The sequence below is a fragment of the Narcine bancroftii genome, chromosome 4 (genome assembly GCF_036971445.1).
Source record: "Narcine bancroftii isolate sNarBan1 chromosome 4, sNarBan1.hap1, whole genome shotgun sequence".
Lineage (NCBI taxonomy): Eukaryota > Metazoa > Chordata > Chondrichthyes > Torpediniformes > Narcinidae > Narcine > Narcine bancroftii.
Window position 1 is genome coordinate 24,411,439 of NC_091472.1, and position 22,295 is coordinate 24,433,733.

The 22,295-nt window shown below is 43.6% G+C and overlaps 1 protein-coding gene across 1 annotated transcript in view; it reads right to left on the reverse strand.

Annotated features, from left to right (window-relative positions):
* The window catches only part of ttc27 (tetratricopeptide repeat domain 27), a 307,508-nt gene that overhangs the window by 57,224 nt on the left and 227,989 nt on the right, over positions 1 to 22,295 (reverse strand). The window contains exon 16 of the mRNA XM_069930951.1: positions 21,221 to 21,386. Coding sequence (XP_069787052.1) covers positions 21,221 to 21,386 — 166 coding nt within the window. The remainder of the gene's footprint in view (positions 1 to 21,220; positions 21,387 to 22,295) is intronic.

The window sequence follows — 22,295 nt, forward strand, 5'->3', positions numbered from 1 at the left end:
GTGATCCCAACTATATCATAGTTATTAATAGCTATCTCCAAATTCAATTTGTCCACTTTATTACAAATGCTCCTTGCATTGAGACACAAAGCCTTCAGCATTTTTTTTAGCCACATCTCAAGTACATACATTTCCTAAGAGGAATGAGAAGAAATTAATTGATGTAATTTTTAATTTAAACACTTTCTATAATGGTTCAATATCTAACATTTATATGTTGTTGGGAATATGAGAGGCTCCCTCAGATAAAATTTAAAAAGCCTGGGAACAGCACCTACAGCTTTTAATTTCTGAAGAAACTTGGAATATAAGTTTCAAATTGGTTAAACCTCTTCTTTATGTGCCCACCACTCTCTCCTGCAATATAAAGTAGTCCATAGGCTCACATGTCCAAAGTCAAACTATCTCATTTTTATGTGGATGTATATCCTCGTTGTGATAAATGCAACAATGGAGATGTTTCATTAATTCATATATTCTGGACATATCAGAGTCTTGATAAATATTGGAATAAGGTATTTCAAACTTTCTCTGCACTTTTTAAAGTGAATTTTAAACCTAATTCCTTAACTGCTTTATTTGGTATTGTTGAAGAGAGTGACATAACTTTAACGACTTCTGAGCTACATGTATTAGCTTTTATTTCTCTTTTGACAAGGCGGGTGGTGTTGCTCATATGGAGGGACATTACCCTGCCTCATCATGCTCAATGGCTACATGAAGGCATATCATGTTTAAACTCGGAGAAGATTAGGAGCTCAATTTCCAATTTTAATTCAAATTTTCAAACACTGTGCGGACCCTTCTTGAGCTATTTTTATGATCTTCGATTTGTTATGAAGGTAGAACTGTTGATTAATGAGGTAATTTATCTCTCTGATAAGAATTCTGTCCTTTTTTGGCCAAACAGCTTTTTTCTTGGTCGTGGGTTTAGATTTTCCTTTCTTAAAAATAAAATATCAATACAATATAATCTGTTTGATTCAAATGTTGAGTACCTTGGTTGAAATTAATTGATTTAACTGTAATTATATGATTTAACTGGACATGAAATTTCAATGATAATAAAAATATTTAAAAAGAAAAAGAAAATGTATATTAGTGGTCTCCAAAGTAGTCATATCGACAACTGGGGGTTGATGGGACTATCCAAGGGGTTGAAAAATGCCAGGGAGTCGATTAACACTGTTGGGTCGATTGAACATTTAGGGTCAAAAGAATTGTAGAGCCCAAGGTCACCACTCCTGTCCGGGAGCCCAATGTCCCTGTCCTGCTGGGAGCCCGAGGTCCCTGTTCCTGCTGGGAGCCCAAGTCCCTGCTCCTGCTGAGAGCACGAGGTCCCTGCTCCTGCCAGGTCCCTAGGTTTAAGACTACTCAGCTTAACGGTTAATCCTGCAGAGGAAAATGTCAATCTGAGGAATTTTGAAAATGCAGAAAACAATCAGTAAATCTGCCAGCATCTGTGCAGAGCCATTGTTTCAGATTAACAATATTTTAGAGTAACTGGGCATATTTTCCATTTTGATTTCAAATTTCCAGCAGTTCCTTGGAAGAAATGTGATAAAAAGAAGAGTCAAAACTAATCTCACTTGTCACATAATTACTTGTCTTGCATTTAGATCTGGGATTTGCAGGATGGGACACCACAATCACAATATATTCCACAAAATGGGAGAAACTAGATCCCACTGGCCTCCCTTTGTTACACAGCAAACAGATCATCTCATAGACGAAAGTCTGTGTATGGGGTAAATTGTTTCTCTGTAGAATTACTCCTGGGCCACTCTAACAATGGCCAGCATTCAGCAGCCCTATCATTGTCCCACCAACATACTATTATCCACCACCCCCTTAAATTGAGGAAACAGCATCCATTCAAAACAGTGGTCATCTTCCAGCTACGAATGAGTTAAACTGTAAAGACCTGGTGGACTTAACAACAGAATTTTTCAAGAGGAAATCCCACTATAACTTCTCATTTGATTTTGCCAAGAATGATAATGTAAAATATTAATCCACACAGTTAAGAAATATAACTTCATATTGAATGTTAATCTGCTTAAAAGTCCCATCTGATTCAAACTTGCAGTGTTCTCTTTAAGGATCTTCATATTTAAGAGTGTACTGCTGCCTATATCAAGTAACCTGAAGTTTCCTTTATCTGGGTGTTGCTTTTATTCTGGCTCTCGACCATTTAAACTCTGCCAAAATGATAAAGGATTCAGATTTAGCAAAACAAATGCCAAAGTCTGGTTTTCTGATACCAGACTCCCTGAAACTAAGCAAAGGCAGGTTTCACAGGATGAGATCATAGACCGACAACCAATGTGCAAATATGCGGATTTTACTGTGGAGCATAACATTTTGAACTTTGAAAAGAGATAAACATTTATCCTAAAACGTGTGACATTGCCATCTTAAGGCTCAACACATTCTTCTTTGTAGGTTATTTTCTTTCAACACCATTTAAGGTCATTCTGACATTCAATATCCAGCCAAGACAAAGTTAACCCATCAATAAACTAACTACATAGATCAAGAGGCCACATTCTACCAGAGTGAGAGGAAAGGCAACTTGCTTTGCCACTGCTATTCTTCACCTAGCTGTTGGGAGATATCCTTTCTCTACTTCTATATTGGCTTCATAAATCAAAGTATTGAGTATAAGAGCTGGGATGTTATGTTAAATAACATAACATAAGACATTGGTGAGGCCAAATTTGGAGTATTGTGTACAGTTTTGGTCACCTAACTACAGGAAAGATATCAACAAGATATTGAAAGAGTGCAGAGAAGATTTACCAGGATGTTGCCCAGACTTCAGAAACTGAGTTACAGGGAAAGGTGAAACAGGTTAGGATTTTATTCCCTGGAACATAGAAAAACGAGGGGAGATTTGATAGAGGTATACAAAATTATGAGGGGTTTTGATGGGGTAAATGTAGGTAGGCTTTTCTTCCTCTGAGCGGGGTAGGTGAGAACAAACCAGAGGACAAGGGTTAAGGATGAAAGGGGAAAAGTTCAGGGTACATTAGGGTGAATTTTTTCACACAGAGGGTGGTGGGAGTGTGGAGCGAGCTGCCATCTGGAGTGGTGAGTGCGGGGTTAATTTTAACATTTAAGAAGAATTTGGACAGGCATATGAATGGGAGGGATATGGAGGCCTTGAGTGCAGGTCAGTGGATCTCGGCAGAAAAATAGTTCAGCACAGAACTACTGATTGAATTTTACTGTTCTATTTCCCTCTCTCCATTTTTATGATAAATGTGTTTAATTCTACTCAGCACCTCCCATTCCATCAACTGGCCAAGATCAGGTGTTTGGCACTTGGACATGAGCATGTATGGATGGGCACAATGGCAAACACAAACATTGTCTGCTTACTGCAGCTCAATTTTCAAGGTTGTGGTGACCTTGGCTCCAGGATGGAACTGATGCAAGTTGAACAGTTTCCTCACTTGTTCTGTAGATTAGCTCTGCTCCAATAAATAGTTTTTTCAGGGTGAGGTGTGGCATTGCAGTGAGAATGATTCATTGTAGTATTAGGGTAAGGATATGGTCTTGCTTGACATCACTCCCCAAATGAAAAACAGAATATGCTGGAAGACATCATAAGGTTTTTGATTTTCATCTATTGAGGTTAGCTTCGCTGATGACCTATCAAGAAACAAATGGTTGTAGACGAATGTCTTGGCAGCTAAGCTTCAGGAGAGAGCTGAAAGGTAATCACTTCTTAGTGAAAACAGTCATTAGAAATGAAATTCGCCATCTCCATCACCTACAGTGCAGATTCAGATTTCATATTTGAGATTGTCAGAGTATATACATATCATCACATACAACTCTGAGATTCTTTTTCCTGCGGGCGAGCAGTATTACCCCTTATTGGTAGTGCAAAAAAACTGTACTCAAGACATGAAGATATGTAAACAAAAAAAGAAATGTGAACATCCTTACTGTGCAAAAGTGAGAGGAAAAAAAATCAATAAAATGCAAAAGTAAGGGTCCTTAAATGAGTTTCTGATTAAGTTTGTTTTTGAGGAGTCTGCTGGTGGAGGGGGGAGCAGCTGAGCTCCTCCTGAACCTCATTTGGGGGGGGTGGGTGGGTCTTGTGGCACCTATACCTCTTTCTTGACGGTAGCAGCAAGAACAGAGGGTTTACTGAGTGGTGTGAACCCTTAGTGATTGCTGCTGCTCTCCTACGGCAGCATTCCCTGCAGATGTCTGTGAGGGTGGTGAGGGTTTTGCATGTGATGCCCTAGGCCCTGTCCACTACCATTTGCGGAACTTATCCTCAGGGGTATTGGTGTCCGGTCAGTACACTTTCCACTACACATACATAGATGTTGAAAACCGATGATATAATCAAACCTCCGCAAATTCCTGAGGAAGAAGAGGAGCTGACGTGCTTTCTTCATGATACCATTAGTGTGTTGGGTCCAGCAAAGGTCCTCTGAGATAGTGACTCCCAAGAACTTAAATTTGCTCGTCCTCTCCACCTCTGATCACTGGATCGTCCACCCCTGGTTTTCCCTTCCTGAAGTCAATAATTAGTACCTGCGGAACCTTCTGTACACTAAGAAAAATGCTCGACACACTTGGACTGCCTGTAGTACGCACCTTAAGGCGTGGGGAGATACCACCAATGCCCTTTGCACAAAGGATGCAAAATCCTCCAAATCCAATGGGAATCAAAGGGACGAGTTTCTGTATCCTCTCCCAGCCAAATCGTCCATAACAATTTATAATCAGTCAGATCCGATGGATAGGGCATGCCCTTCACATGCTTGACAGACTTCAAAAATAGACGCTCTATTCTGGAGCAGAAAACAATTTGCTGGAGGAACTCAGCAGGTCAAGCAACATTTGGTGGAACCCTTCATCAGAAACTAACGTGAAATGTTAACAATTTTATTTTTGCGACCAATGAAGCTGCTCGCTGGCTATTTTCCTCCAGTACATTGTTTTTTTTGTTGCAGATTTCAGCATTTGCAATCTCTTGAGTGTATCCACTCTGTTCTAAATTCTGTCTCAGGAACAGGCATTGCTGGCCTCAAGGAGCATGGAGAAGGGGAGGGCTCACTGCTTTTTTTTTCCTGACTGAACTGTTGACTGTGGAGTTAAACAGAGATAAAGATTCAACGACCTTAAGACACAGGAGCAGAAATAGGCCATTCAGCCCATTGAGTTTGTCCTGCCATTCAATCATGAGCTGATCCATTTTCCTACTCAACCCCACTGCCCGGCCTTCTCCCCATAACCTTTGATGCCCTGGCTAACCGAGAACCTATTAACCTCTGTCTTAAATACACCCAATTCCCTGGCCTCCACAAATGCCAATGGCAACAAATTCCACAGATTTATCTCCTACTGGCTGAAAAAAAATTCCTCCGCATTGCTGTTCTAAGCAGGCGTCCTTTAATCCTGAGGCTATGCCCTCTTGTCCTAGACTCTCCCTTCATGGGAAACAACCTTACAACATCCACTCTGTCCATGCCTTTAAACATTCAAAATATTTCAATGAGATGCCCCCCCCCCACCTTTTTCCTAAATTCCAATGAGTACAGACAAAGAGCTGCTAAATGCTTTTTATAAATAATAACTCTTTCATTCCCAGAATCATCCTACTTAACCTTCTCCAAAGTCAGCAAAATTTCTTCTTAAATGAAGAGCCCAAAACTGCTCACAATATTCCAAATGAGGTCTCACCAGTGCCTTATTAAGCATTCCCAAAGTTTTCTTGAAGAAATACAACATTGCCACTGACACTGAAGAATCCCTGGTCCATAATCACTCAAAGTTTGGAGCTGTCTTCAGGGCGGCGCTTGAGAATTCAATTATTGGAACCATTGGGAAGGCCTACAGAAACAGATGGCATGCACCACTTCATAAATTATCCATCCACCCTACCAGGAAGCTCACGCCTCATTGGAGGATCTATCTACTGGTTCCACATTGTCACAACACAAAGGGCTGTCTGAGAAGAGGACGTAGCGGTAGCTCATGGTGTGAGCCAAATGCTTAAAAATCAAATCACAAATTCTAACTTTTTTCAATCATAACTTTGGCCAAAATCCACAAAACAAATGTCTGGCATTTTCAGAGTTGTTGAAGGCATTTGGCATCCAGAAGGACACAGAACAATTTACTTTTATTTACTCTATTTCTCTGCATGCTTTTCGACTATCAGAATTTCCAAGTTGCTGAAATTAATTTTTCCTTTGATCCCTTTGTTCCGCAGGGATTTCTCTCAAAGCCAGTTAACATCAATTTCTACATTGAACAACTTGCTTTCAAAGAGATACACTTTGGACGCACTATTATTCCCAGGTATCCACACAAAAGCCTTTATAAGTTTATGAACGATACGGTCTCTTGGTGCCTGCCGCCAGTGGGCTGATCTCGCCTCCAACCGTGCATCTTGGCGCCTCACAGTTCGGCGGGCAGCAACCTCCTTTGAAGAAGACCGCAGAGCTCACCTCACTGATAAAAGACAAAGGAGGAAAAACCCAACACCCAACCCCAACCCACCAATTTTCCCCTGCAACCGCTGCAACCGTGCCTGTCTGTCCCGCATCGGACTTGTCAGTCATCAATGAGCCTGCACCAGACGTGGACATACCCCTCCATAAATCTTTGTCCGCGAAGCCAAGCCAAAGAAAGAAAGCACAGCAACCAGGTACCCGGATTTGAATCCAGCGCTGTCTGTAAGAAGTTTGAAGGTTTTCAATGTGTGTGCCCAGGTGCTCCAACTTGCTCCCACCATCCAAAATGTACCAGATTATAGGTTAACTGGGGGATAATTGGGTTGGGTTTAACTGGCTGAAATTGGCTTCTAACATGCTGTGAATATTTTTTTTAAATTTATTAAGTTGACACTTTATATGGATTGGTGAGACTACACTTGGAATACTGTGAGCAGTTTTGGGCTCTAGGAGTAAAACACATATTCTGTTGACACTGTGGTTAAGTGAAAAAAAACACAAATGCTGGAGAAACTGAGCAGGTCAAAGGTGAAGATATATCACCAACATTTCAGGCTTGAGCCCTTCGTCATAGTGTGGGCGAATATGAGAGATGTCCGAACAAAAGGGGGAAGGGGGGAGGGGGTGTGGTGATGGTGGGAGATGATGGGTGGGAGGGGGGAAGGACTGCAGGAAAGGAGTGGGGAGGAGTCTAGGCTAAGTGGAGAGAGAAAAAATGTAGGAACTGGAATGACTAGTTAAAGTGGGGAGGGGGGGAAAGCAATCTGATTTGTGGAATGCAGTGAACTCAATGTTCATACCCTGGGTTGGAGTGTACCCAGACGAAAAATGAGGTGTTGCTCTCAAGGGACGCCTACCCTGAATAAGTTTGCCTTTGCTCTCCGCAAGGAGTCCTCTGGGATTCTCTTTCACTGCTCCCTGCTGTTCTCAAGCTCTACGACCATGTGCTCACTCAGAAACCACAGCCACATTGCCTTCCTTTCTACTAGTCTCCGCCGCCAGCTCGTGCCTCGTGGGTTCCAGCTATGATTCTAGGCCTCTCAGTTTGGCCCGTGCCAGGACCTCAGGTATTTGCATCACATTGACCGCTGTTCACTCCACTTCTCCCAACGACTCCTACGCACCACTCTCACAGCGATGTATAGATATCAACGGCAACTTGCCCTCCTGCTGTCACAGCTGGCCATGGCCTGCATTGGACCCCTCATGTACTACATCCACTGCCAGATCCATGCATTCCACCACCGCTTCCACACTCACCTGGCATCCAACAAGGATCGTAAGCTTACCTCCCTGGAGACTGCAGCCTCTGCAACCCTCTATGTGGATCCCCATCTCGCCCCAGTCACCTGCCCTCCAGAGCTCCCACCACCATGGCTGCTGATCTGGTCTCAGACACCGGCCGCCACAACCTCGGAGCTTCCAACGCCACGGACTCGGACCCAAGCCCAGGCCACCTACAAAACAGAACCCCCACCTCCATGGCCGCAAACCCAGCCCCAGACCATGGTCGCATACACGACAAATTTCCAAATGTCACGGCAACCCACACAACCACCCCACTCACCAGAGGAGCCGCAGACGCCCTCTCCTACTGGTATCCAGGCCCCCGTCGCTGACCCAACGGAGCTCCAGAAGCCACGGCAACCCACCCCAACCTAGGCCCCAGTCGCCGACCTAACGGAGCTCCCAACACCACTGCCGCATACCCCAACCCAGGCTCTGACCCCCTTCCTACTCACCACAGCTCCTGACGCCACAGAAGATGCTGGAGACTTCCTCGCTGACTCATCCCACATGGCTCCCGATACAGTCTGTATCTGGAGCCCCGATCTCTCTATTGGATTCTACTTATCTCACCCCTCCAACTCCTCCTTCCCCAATCTCCCTCCACCACCCCAATCTCCCCCTCTCTCCCCCCCACCCTGCAAACCACCAATCCTCTTTCTCCCCCCCCCACCCTTCTCTCCCCCCAATCCCCCCCATGCACTTCCCTATCCCCCTCCTCCCCTCAACCCTTCTTCCCCTGTTATTCCTCCCAACACTCCTCCCCCCTCCAACCTCTCCCACTTCCCTTCTCCATCCTTGGACCTCTCCAACTCTCCCCCTGGCCTCAACACTCTCCACCACACCAACTCCTTGCCTGGTTTTTACTATACCCTCTGACCTTCCCCGCTCTATCCTCAGCAGAGATCTCTCCTTCACCCACTCCGTCCACACCTCAATGAGTTCCGCACACGGTGCAATGCTGAACTCTTCTTCCGTCGCCTCCGCCTCCAGGCCCACTACTTTGGCTGCAACTCTCCAACACTCCCCCCAAGACCCTTTCTCCCACTTCAAAACCTCTTTCTCCTCCTGGCCAGTTGCCCGCTCTGGACCTTTTTATCTCCAACTGCCGCCAGGACATCAACTGTCTCAACTTCACCACCCCCCTCTCCATTCCAACCTCACCTCCTCAGAACGCTCTGCCCTCCACTCTCTCCAAAACAACCCTAACCTCACTATCAGACCTGCAGACAAGGGTGGTGTTGTAGTCTGACATACTAGCCTCTATCTTGCTGAGTCCAGTCAACAGCTCTCAGACACCTCCTCCTATCAACCCCTCCCTTAGGACCCCATCATCACCCATCAAGCCACCGACTCTAACACTATCTCTCACCTCATCAACTCTGGACACCTCCTCCCCCCCACGGCAACCAACCTCATTGCCTCCCATCTTTGCACTGCCCATTTCTACTTTCTACCCAAGATACATAAACCTAACTATCCAAGCAGACCTATTGTCTCTGCTTGCTCTTCCCCCACGGAAATAGTTCCATCTTTTCTCCCCTAGTTCAATCCCTCCCCACCTATATCCACGACACTTCACATACCTCCATCTCCTCCAAGACTTCAGATTCCCAGAACTGGACCACCTCATCTTCCCGATGGACATCCAATCCCTTTACACCTCCATTCCCCACACAGAAGGCCTTAAAGCACTTTGCTTTTTCCTGGACCTCAGACCTAAGCAGTCACCTTCCAACACCACCCTTCTCTGCCTGGCAGAACTTTCCCTCACCCTTGACAATTTTTCCTTTAGCTCATCCCACTACCTCCAGATTAAAGGAGTAGTCATGGGTACCTGCATGGGTCTCAGCTATGCCTGCCTGTTTGTGGGTTTTGTGGAGCAAAACATGATACAAGCCTACACAGGCAAGACGTCCTCCCAATTCTTTCTCCAGTACATTGACGACTACATCGAGGCGGCCACATGCACCTGTAATGAGCTCATCAATTTCGCGGCCAATTTCCACCCTGACCTCAAACTCACCTGTTCCATCTCTGATGACGCTCTCCCTTGTCTGGATCTCACTGCCTCCATCTCAGGAGATAGACACACCACTGACGTTTATTACAAACCCTCTAATTCCCACAACTACCTGGACTACACGTCCTCACACCCTGTCCTCTGCAAGGACTCCACCCCTGTCTCTCATTTTCCCCGTCTCCACTGCATCTGCTCCCAAGATGGGGTATTCCAGTCCAGAGCCTCTAAAATGTCTGCCTTCTTCCACAAATGCGGCTTCCCCTCCCCCACTATTAACTCGGCCCTTACCCGCATGTCCTTTATTCCCCGCTCATCTGCCCTAGCCCCCCACCTGTCCCCAAAATCAATAAACACAGAATCTCCCTCATCCTCACCTACCACCCCACCAGCCTCTGCATCCAACACTTTATCTGCCGGAATTTCTGGCACTTACTACAGGATCCCACCAATAGATACATTTTTCCTTCTCCCCTCTCAGCCTTCCATAGGGACTGGTCCCTCCGTGACTCCCTTATGCACTCTTCCCTCCCCACCCATCGCCTTCCCGGCACCTTCCACTGTGGTCGTAGGAGGCGTAATACCTGCACCCACACATCCTCCTTCACCACGGTCCGACATCCCAAACAGACCTTTCAGGTGAAGCAACACTTCACCTGTACCTCCAAAGAACTCATCTACTGCATCCGGTGCACTCTCTGTGGCCTTCTCTACATTGGAGAGATCAATCTCAGATTAGGAGATCGCTTCGCCCAGAGCCTCCTCTCCATCCACAACAAAAGCAACCTCCCCGTAGCCAACCATTTCAATTCTGAGTCACATTCTCAAGTTCACACGTCTGTCCATGGCCTTTCACACGACCCCAGCCTGACCACTCCCAGATTGGAGGAACAACCCCTCATTTTTCGACTGGGCACTCTCCAACACCAAGGCATAAACACAGAGTTCACTGCATTCCACTAATCAGCTTACCTTCCTTCCCTTCGCCCCCCCCACCCCCACTTAACTAGTCATTCCAGTTCCTACCTTTTTTCTCTCTCCACCTAGCCAAGACTGTTCCACCCCTTTCCTGCGGTCCTTACCCCACCTATCATCTCCCACCCTCACCACCCCTCCCCGCTTTTGTTTGGACAATCTCTCATGTTCCCCCACACCTTGATAAAGGGCTCAAGCCCGAAATGTTGGTGATGTATCTTTACCTTTGCTACATAAAGACACTGTTTGACCTGCTGAGGGTCTCCAGCATTTGCATATTTTTTCAGTTTTGGGCTCTATATTTAAGGAAGAATGTATTGGCATTGGAGAGGGTCCAGAGAGGTTCACAAAGATGATCGCTGGAGTGGAAGGGTTTCCCTATGAGGAATGTTTGTAGGCTCTGGGGTTATACTTGCTGGAGAATTGCAGGGGGGGGGGGGGGGGAGAGGTGGAGGTGATCACACTGAAGCCTATCAAATACTGAAAGGCCTGGATAGAGTGGATATGGAGAGGATGCTTCCTATGGTTTGGTGGTTGGTGGGGGGGCGGGGGAGGCCAAGAGTGTGGGACCAGAGAGCACAGCCTCAGAATACAAAATCGTCCCTTTAGAACAGAGAGAGAGAGATGAGGAAGAATTTCTTCACCCAGAGGGTGGTGGATTTGTTGCCATGGATGGCTGTGGAGGCCAAGGGTATATTTAAGGCAGAGGTGTATATGTTCTTGATGAAGAAGGAAGTCAAAGTTTATTGGGAGAAGGCAGGAGAATGGGGTTGAAAAGGATAGTAAATCAGCCATTATGGGATGGTGGGGCATACTCAATAGGCTGATTGGCCCAATTCTGCATCTATGTCTTATGGCCAAACCCTTCATTTTCGTTTCTCCTCTTGGTAAGCACAGAATCAGTATGGATGAGGAGCAAACTTGGATGTTCTGCATTCCTTGTTAACAAGGACAAGGGAATTTTAAGACTGGGGTAAAATTTCATTTAATCACATACCAAAGACTGGTATTTTATAATGGCACCAACTGTGGAATTACACCAATGACATAATCTGCATTTTTTAAACCATCCACCTCCTACTTCATTACTCACAATTCAATGGAGGAAATGCTGCTTTATAAGAGCAGGAATGTTATAGCATAAAACGTACAATGTTGTATAATAGAAAGAAGGGAGACATCTCTTCCTAAGAGTATAAAGACATTTTGGGTTTTTTTTAATTAAGGGTCATCTGGAGTTTAATTACTTGGGAGGGGTGGGGGAGAGAGAGTAAGACAGGGGAGGGTGAATGATATCAACAGCAATTTGGAAGGACCCAAGCACAGAGCATATTGATCTCTCAAGGCTGCCGTGCCCAGAACATACAGCAATAACAAAACAAAACCTTAACTTGGTCCATTTTGCTCCTCGTTCTACCGGAAGCAAATGTATGCCATAGCTTGCTGTCAAAGTTGTTCGAGTGCATCTCAGCAAAGCATAGATACAACACTGGCCAACAAACACTTGGAAATTTGCCCTACTTGTTGACTTCTTTTGGACCGTGGAGTTAAACAGAAAAAAAGATTCAAGGACCATAAGACCTAGGAGCAGAAATAGGTTAGTCAGCTCATTGAGTATGCCCTGCCATTCAATCATGAGCTGATCCATTTTCCCACTCAGTCCCAGTGTCCACCATTCTCCCCATAACCTCTGATATCTTGGCTATCAATCTCTAAGACTTGGCTTCCACAACCACCAGCGGCAACAAAGTCCACAGATTTATCACCCACTGGCCGAAAAAAATTCCTCCACATCTCTGTTCTAAGCAGGCACCCTTCAATCCTGAAGTTATGTCCTCTTGTCCTAGACTCTCCCTTCATTGGAAACAACCTTTCTACATTCCCTCTGTCCATCGAGAACACCTCTGGGACACGTTGCCGTTGGAGAGCAGCAGCAATCATCAAGAATCCACATCATACAGCACAGGCTATGTTTTCGCTGCTACCATCAGGAAAGAGGTCTAGGTGCCATAAGACTCGCACTACCAGGTTCAGGAACAGCTGCTACCCCTCCCCCATCAGACTCCTCAACAACAAACTCATTTAAGGACTCTTACTTGTGCACTCTTTAAAAATTCTTTTTCTCTCTGAATGGCACTGTCCATTTGCTTAATTCTTTATTTGTTCACATATATCTTCGAGTCTTTTTTTTGTGCTACCAATAGGTGGTAATTCTGCCTCACCCGCAGAAAAGAGAATCTCAGAGTTGTATGTGATGTCATGTATGTCTGACAATAAATCTGAACTTTGAAAGGAGTTATAAAAAGCAAGCTTAAACAGATGCTAGGGTTGAGTCCAATACACAACCGTGCAGGAGAAACTCAGCAGGTCACACAGTATCCATAGGATGTAAAGAATAACCAATGATTTGGGCCTGAGCAACTAGGCCTGGAATGTTGATGACCTTTCAGTTCTTATAGATGCTGTGTGACTTGCTTAGTTTTTCCACCACATTCGTGCATGCATAAAAAGCAGAGGACACTGCTAATTACAAAGCAAATTTATAACACAGACTTGTTATTGAAGATGTCTGCCTCAATCTTAGTCAACATCCCAAGATGAGGTCTTTCAGTCCAGATCATCAGAAATGTCATTTTTCTTTCAAAAAACGTAGCTTCCACTCCACCACCATCGACTCACCCCTTACCCGCATCTTCTCCATTTCTCATTCATCTGCCCTGGTCCCCTCTGCACCTAGACTTAACAACATTGGATTCCCCTTGTCCTTTTCTACCACCCTTACAACCTCTGCATCCAATGTATTATCTTCTGAAATTTCAGCCATTTATATCATGAACCCACAACCAAGCACATCTTCCCCTCTGCTTCCCTCTCCACCTTCCACAGGGACCACTCTCTCCATGACTCCCTCACCCACTCATGTTCCCCCCCCCCCACCTTGGCACTTTCCCCTGCGGCTACAGAACACATGCCCATACCATTGGGCCCCAAAAAGCAACACTTCACTATGGGAGTCATCCTACTGCATCCGATGTTATGGCCTTCTCTACATTAGAGAGACTGCATGCAGACTGGAAGATCGCTTCGCTGAGCACCTTCACTCTGTCTGAGCAGTGACAGGGATCTGCCAGTGGCCGACCATTTCAATTCAGTGCCCAACTCCCTTGCTGACCACCAGTAAATCGGAGGAGCAACACTTAATTTTCCGTCTGGGCCCTCTCCAAACGGATGGCATTAACATCTCTGGCTTCTGCTAGCATACTCACTGTTCTCCCTCCCTACCCTTTCCCTTTGTCTTCTTTCCTCCAGCTTGCTCCATTCCCTCTCCATTTGCAGAGCCATCCCTCCTCCCTCTGTTTGCTCTGTACCCTCCCTCCCTTATCCACCTATTACCTCCTGCCTTTGCGACCGTGCTCCTCTCCTGCCCCCCCACCATTTTGTTCAGGCACCTGTCTATATTTTGCCATACCTTGATGAAGGGCTCAAGCCTGAAAAGTTGGTTTTGCTATCTTTGCTCTATAAAGAACACTGTTTGACCAGCTGAATTTCTCCAGTATTGTGCATTTACTTCAACCACAGTGTCTGCAGACTTGTGTGTTTTACTTCAAAATCTTTTTGTTGATGCTAATACATTCATAGTTTATATAGGAATAACATAGAATATAGTGAATTGCAATACTATGGTAAACAAGTCTGTGACCCAAGACCTCCAGAGTAAGTTTGGTCCATCTCTTTTGCAACATGACTCTTAAGCCTACTTACATTTTAAATGGTGCCAAAAAGTGATTTGGCATTTGAACACAAGCCCATTTGTAAGTGCAACACAGCACTGGTGGTGGAATATGTGCCAAACAGTTTTTCCTGATTCAGAACATAAGAAATAGAAGGTAGTTGTGGCCTTTTTAGCTCTCTCCTGCTTCATCCACCATTCAAAAGGATCACGGCTGACCTTCTAACTCAGCAACAATTTCAATTGATGATTCTTTCATTATTTTACTCTACATAAAAAAAAGTCAGGTAATTCTAATCCTGTTCTTTTGAATTTTTCTTCTTGGTTACACAAGAACTTGTAAACTGATGTGGGATTAAACTTGTGACAGCCCACCTGAATGCTAAAATGAGACCAGAAAATAATTTTACCAGCTGAATTTCCTCTGTAAGCCTTTGTTAATGCATATTAGACATCCTTTTGCACCAGTGTGTTTGAAATATGTTGTGTTGAATTAGAAAATACAGTTAAAAAATGTGGTTAATAATATAATTTGTGAGATTGTCACTCATTCCAAGGTTAGGTAGTGGAAAGAGGGTTTTGTTTTGCAGTCAGACTGAACAATCCTGCTGTACTATAAATGAGAGATGAGCCCAGGGCCTCACAATCTAGGGGGACCTCATCCTCCTGCCAAAAAAAATTACCATCAATTTTATTTAACTTGTAACGATAAAAATCAGGGACGTTCCTTGGCCGAAATAATGTGTAAACACAAATCCAAAATTCAGGAAATCATTGATGGGAGTGCCGAACGCACTCGACCTTGATTTTATTACCTAGGCCCAGTGGCTTAGTAACATTAAACAAGTACGTATAACAGTTACACAAGTTTTCACATGGGATTCTCAACGTGTGGGAATTCTGCATTCTTCACGGGATTCCCACAATTACGCATGCCGATGAGAGCTCTGAGATTACCGTCTATCATAGCGTGCGCTTTGTGAACAAGGGAGGATTCTTTTATATCATTCTGAATCACAATAATATTTAATTTTAACAATGAGTAAGCGATATGAAAGTGGTGTCAGTAAACGAAAGGAACAAAAAGAACAGAAGGAAATATTGAAGCGTTTCAAGCCAATCATGTCATATGGCTTTGTACAGCAGGCAGAAACAGCCCTACATAATCCCTCATATACAGAACATTCATGTTCACAAACAGAAAAATATCAAGTAGACTACACTGAGCAGTCTGAAGAACAACCAGTTTATATGCATACATGAACCTGCAATCAACCAAGGACCAGATACACAATGGCATCGAGATATTGATGCAAGAGTATCCAAAGGGTGTTGACCTTAGTCTAGTCGATGAACTCTTGCACTTCCACCTGTACATCAAACAAGCTCACCCTGAAAAAGAAAATTTCACCCACCGAGATATGTATCAAATAATATTCCAGGAGAAAATTCGGACAGCTTTTCTAAATGTGGAAACAATTTTCAGATTGTTCCTGTGTTTAATGGTTACTAACTGTACTGGTGAGAGATAATTTTCTAAACTAAAAAGAATTAAGAATGATTTACGGTTAACCATGTCCCAAGATCCATTCTCTGATCTGAGCATTCTCTGACTAGAAAATGATAAATTGCTTTTAATTATATAATTTATAAGTTTGCATACAAAAAAGCTCAAAAGAAACTGTTCTGACTTTGTAAATAGTGTAATGTTGAAACATGTTCTGTGTGAACGTCTTCATTAATTCCATCCTTTTCTAAATTTATGAAAGGTTATAAATTTATAAACAATCTTTTCATCAGTGTTAAAATTTCAGCAATATTCTACTTTAATTGAGTAGATATAGAAGAGAACAAGGTTTTGTTTCTCATGGTCAGTTTGGGCCTCAAAAGGTCTCCTAGCCCAGGGACTCCAGTTGCATTAATCCGGCACTGGCCAAATGCAGTTATTCCCTGATGTTGAAGACTACCGACCTATCCTTATTAGCAAAATGATACTTCTCTTGTGCTGTTTAAATGAACTTATCCTCAGTAGCACTATATTCTGCATCTTTGTTTTAATCGCGCTACCAGCAGTACTTAAGTATGAGCTGACTTGCCTGGATAACATGCAAAGCAAAGGTTTTCGCTGTATCTCAGTAATGCACAATCAACAATTCAACTCAAGTTAAACTGATATCTTGTGGCCATTGCTCTTGTTCACCCCTCCTTTCTGCATACTCTGTACCATGAATGTTCTGGACATGAAGAATTTGAGATGAACATTAACCGTGCTCAGACAAACCCATTCCCCACAAAAACCTACTTCCTCCCCCCCCCCCCCCACCCTGGCCCAAAAGTCAAACATTATTTCAGAAACACATCTGATCGCTTCATAAAAATCAAGGATACAAAATTATTTAAGATCCAAAAAATTCAGGGTAAAATCTATACAAGGGGCCACAAATCCACCTTTGGTACAGTTATTTAATGATGAAGGGAAATCTTTTTTGGTGTTTTTTTGTTTTTATATTTACAAAGCCTTTGCGATGTTAACGTTTCACATTTCTGCATGTCAAAAAAAAATTACATGACTGCTTTCTCCAAGTGTTCTCTTGCATGGAAACTAACCAACCAGTTTGCATTTAGTTTGTGACAAATATTACATGCTAGTTCATTGCTCCTGCAATGTTTTTTTGCAAATTTTACAAATTTAGCTGATGCCGAAGTATTAACATGGAGCAACTATAAGTTTTGGAACTGAAATAATCCAGCAAAATGAATCTATTTTTAAACAATGTACTTTGCATCCAACCATGTAGAGTGACCAGATGCTTTTAAATCTCAAGTCCATGCTCAATGCTACATAAAGGATGCTGTTTGACCTGATGAGCTTCTCCAACACTTGAGTTTTTGCTTTTAAATCAGGTTGACCATCTTGATTGAAAAGGATATGAACGTGTTGGAGCATGTGACTTTATTTTATCTAATGTTTTTAATAATTTCCCTTATTTAAATAGTTTTAAATTGATTCAAAGTTAATTTGCTTTAAAATAACATTTGCTTTTTAATAATTTAAATCTGCCTCAACTATCTTTCAACGATTCTTCGATTATCAGAGACTTAGAAACAGATCCAACATTGGCAAAAAGATATTTTAAAAAGGCTGCCAGGATAATCTAGGGATTCTCACAATCGTCTACCCAGTCAATGCTCACGAAGCGCCGTGCTTTGGCAAAGGGCCGAGCTGTGAGGCTGCCAAGGTATTTGAACCCACTAGGCTGCAAATAGCTTGAGCATGTGGGGAAGGCAAGGATTGGGGCAGATCCATTACAATATGGTCCATTATTGTTTAACTAGTTGAGGTGTGGATTGTGGAAGGCCATGTGACCTCTCTGTCTGGAACTTGATCGGAATGTGGATCACGTGACCTCCACATGATAATCTGCAGGGGTGAACATACTGTATTGGGTGCTCCCGCCGTGGTCTCCTCTTCATCAGAGATTCTGATCGCAGACTGGGAGATCGCTTTTTGAGCACCTCGGCTCTGTCAGCCACCCTTTTCAATTCTCCATCCCATTCCCTTGCCAACATGTCTGTCCATGGTCTCATACTGCCCAACTGAGATCACCCATAAATTGGAGGAACAACACCTCATCTTCCGACAGAACACCTTCCAACCGGATAGGATTAATAATAGACTTCTCCAACTTTCGTTAAACCACCCCCTTCTTCCCCTGTCATCTCTCCATTATGTCTCCTTTGAATTCTGAGACTTTCTGGTACATCCTGCTTCTGTCTTTTCTCATTTTTCCTTAAAAAGAGTTCCTCCACCATTCCTCCAACAGGCCACATGTGGACCCTGCTCAGTCTCTCTCTTTGTTTGCTGCTGCCTCCAAACCATCACTGAAGTCCAGGAAGGCTGACTGCAATGGGCCCATCCCAGATCCCAAGCCATGATCATTGCTGGAAACAAGGTTCATTTGATGTACAGGTAGACCCCGACTTACGATGGGAGTCAATTCTGGGACTTCCATCATAAGATGAAAAATACCGCGCTCTACCATTTTTTGTAATTAAACTTTGAAAACCTCTATTAAAAAAACATTAACACTGAAAAAACCATTACAGTAATTTTCACAGCAGTTGGGGAGAGGACTTGCAGTTGGCAGCTCAGATGTGTAAGTGGCCTGGACATCAGGATTTCGGATGCACGGATGGAAGGACTTCGGATGCACGGCGGACGTGGACAGGACCTGTGGTCGGGAGCTCGGATGCACAGACAGCCTGGGCGTCAGGAGCTTGGACGTGCAAGCGGCCGGAAAGAGGACACATGGTTGGGAGCTCAGATGCATGGACGACCGGGGAGAGGACCTGCGGTTGCGAGCTAAGATTCACAGGCAATTGGGAAGAGGACACTGAAAACCCTTATTCAAAACAGCGTATGCTGAACACAATTGCCAGCATTGCGAGAGAGTCACGTTACTGTGCCGCGTATCGCAAGTGCGGGGAAACATCGGAACTCGAAATCGAAAGTATGGATTATGATCATCGTAACTTCGAGATATTGAAAGTCGGAACATCTTAAGTCGGCGTCTATTTGTACTTGTTAATTGTAATTAATTTACTATTCATTAGTGTGCTGTGCCAGTGAGATTTTCATTCCCAATCGGGAATTGAAAATGTTTAGCAGTGATTTATTTGCACCTGATACATAGCTATTTTTGTATTTGTGCTGTGTATGCAAGTCTGTGAGTGTGTTGCCTTTTTATGAGTTCCCCTTTGTGTAAGGACCACTGTTTGTTAATAACAGTGTCCAGCCTTGATTCTCTTTGAACCCGTTGAACCTATTCTGAACACAACACTAGTGAAATAGTTATAACGTTGGTTCAAGAAACTGGATTTCTCATACTAAACAAGATGAGTAAAATCAAAGATTGAGATAGTAAACTGGAAGGATTTTCACATTTCTATGAGAATTGAAATATGCAATGAGCTTTGGTCTAAGGTAGAATCTTTGCCCTCACACTGGCTCCATCCCATTACTTTTCTGTCTCGAATCAAAGTCTCGTGCTTGTAAACTTTTTTTTTGTTGGAAACAACATTAAAGGACAGAAATGACAGAAGAATGAAGCCTTGCTCAAGTCAGCAAAAAGGTTTAAGTATTACAAGTGGGGCTCTTTGTCACTTGTTACCACATTGTATCAAACTTCAAAAGCCCGGTCAGATTAACTCTTCATAACCAAGTTACCTTAAAACAGATGATCTGAAATTCACTGAGTGCAATATGCTTAAAGTCCTGGAAAACTGCAGTCACACTTTCATGCAGAAAAACTTTTCTGCTTCTGTACATTAGTCATGGCACTTCATTGAAATTAATTGCATGAAGTATAGAGGAAATCCTGAGAAAGTTGATAAGATGTGCATTTGTTTAGGCTTCTCTTCCATAATCTAAGCAAGCATTACTATCTTGCCGATCAAGGGCTCTCATACTTTTTTTTGTGAATCTTTCAGGTCCCCTTCAGCCCTCTCTGCTCCAAGAAAAACAAACCCAGCTTATCCAGTCTCTCCTTAGTTCAATAGCCAACAGAAACAAGTGTTCGTCACTGCACACATACTCCAATGTTATCAATGTTATCCAGAGAGGATTCTACAACTGAATAAACAATTGGTCAGTGACACCATCAAAGTGCCCATCATAGTCACCCAAGTTTATTGGTTTCAGCTACTAATTGAACACGTCATTTCTATTTTAAGCAAGCTACTGCTATTTAGCAGTAGAAATCTTTTCTTAAAAATGCATGCAAATAGTAAAAGGTACGTCAAATAGTAAAAATTACAGCAGAAAAAAACATTACCGTGAGGAAATGTAGCAGCTATACAAGACCTTGGTTGGACCCCACTTGAAATATTGTGTTCAGTTCTGGTCACATTACATGTGGAGGCTGCGGAGAGGGTGCAGTGGAGAGGTGCAAGGCTGCTGCCTGGATTGGAGAGCAAGCTATGAGGATAGGTGGAATAAATTTGGTCTTATCTCCTTGGAGCGTCAGAGGACGAATAGTGGCCTGATTGAGGAGCATGAGATAATGAGAGGCATTGACCGTGTGGATGGCCAGAGGCTTTATCCCCAGGGCTGAAGTGACTAACACCAGAGGGCATAGTTTTTATCTGCTTGGGAGTAAGTACAGGGAGGAATACAAGAGGAAGTTTTCACACAGAGTGGTGGGTCCATGGAATGCACTGGCAACAAAGGTGATGGAGGCAGGTGCAATATGATCTTTAAAGGGACCATTAGATAGGAACATGGAACTGAGAAAAATAGGCGGTTATGCAGTAGGGAAATTCTCAGCAGTTGGTAGAGTAGGTTATTATATCAACACAACACTGTTTGATATCGATGTACAATTTAAATTTAAAAAAAATACATTCAGCGTAGTAATAGGCCCTTCTGGCCCATAAGCCCATGTCATCCAATCAGCCTGCAACCGCTGTACATTTTAAAGGGTGGGAGAAAACCGGAATACCTGGAGGAAACCTGAGCAAACACAGGGAGAACATACAAACTCCTTACGGACAGCGCCGGATTTGAACCTGAGTTGCTAGCACTGTAACAGCATTGAGCGAAATGCTTCGCTAACCCTGCTGCCCTTTTAACCATTGACTTGTATTAGCCACCTCCTTATCCATCAGTGGGTTACATTCAAACAATAAAGTAACTGGACTGCAGGGACAATAAAAATAACTCACCTGGACATCTTTGTAATTGTCCTTTAAGTCCATGAGTCGATGGTATGACTTAATAGCATCTCCAAACTCGCCAACATCTATGCAGGTAAGAATGTAGTTTTCCCAGATCTGCCAGTGCTCATAGTTACATTTAATGGCCTCCTGCAGTGATCGCAGAGCTTTATTTCTGTGTAAATGGAATTATGCAAAAAATTATTCATAAAATTACTGATCATCCACGTGATATAAAGAGTGATATAATATAGCTTTAATTGTTGCATGCTAACCAAGATTCGAGTGATGCCAGATGACCATTGCCAGCAAACATTACTAGGAAAACCTTCCTTATACTATGCAAAAGGGGGCAATTTTTCCCCTATTAATATATTTAGGTGTAAAATGACACAAATATTGCCTAGGTTTTGCATGAAAATGCCCCAACATTTTACTAGTACAAGTGCAGCATCACAATGTTATTCAGGGTCAGTTGATAAACCTCTTGTTTCGGACTCATTATGATGTGGCATTCACTACTCCTGCAGAAAACTTAACTCAAAAAAAATCAGCAATATCTTAAACTCTTTAAGTTTTACTAAACTCTAAGGTTATCATCCCCTTAGGACCATTCCCTGCGACCGCAGGAGATGCTCCACTTGCACCCACACGTCCCCCTTCAGCACCATTCGGAGCCCCAAACAGCCCTTCCAAGTGAAGCAACATTTCACTTGTGAATCTGCAGGGGTCATCTACTGCATCTGGCGCTCCTGCTGTAGTCTCTTCTACATCAGAGAGACTGGACTCATACTGGGAGATAGCTTTGTTGAGCACCTCAGCTGTCTGCCGCCATAGCATGTATCTGCCATTGGCCACCCATTTCAATTCTCTATCCCATTCTCTTGCTGACAAGTCTGTCCATGATCACATGCACTGCCAGAGTGAGACCACCCGTAAATTGGAGCAACAACACCTCATCTTCCGACTCGGCACTCTCCAACTACATGGCATTAATATCGATCTCTGGCTTTCATTAAACCCCACCCCAACCCCTTCTTCTCCTATCATCTCTCCTTTCCCTGTCTCCTTTTGCACAGACATG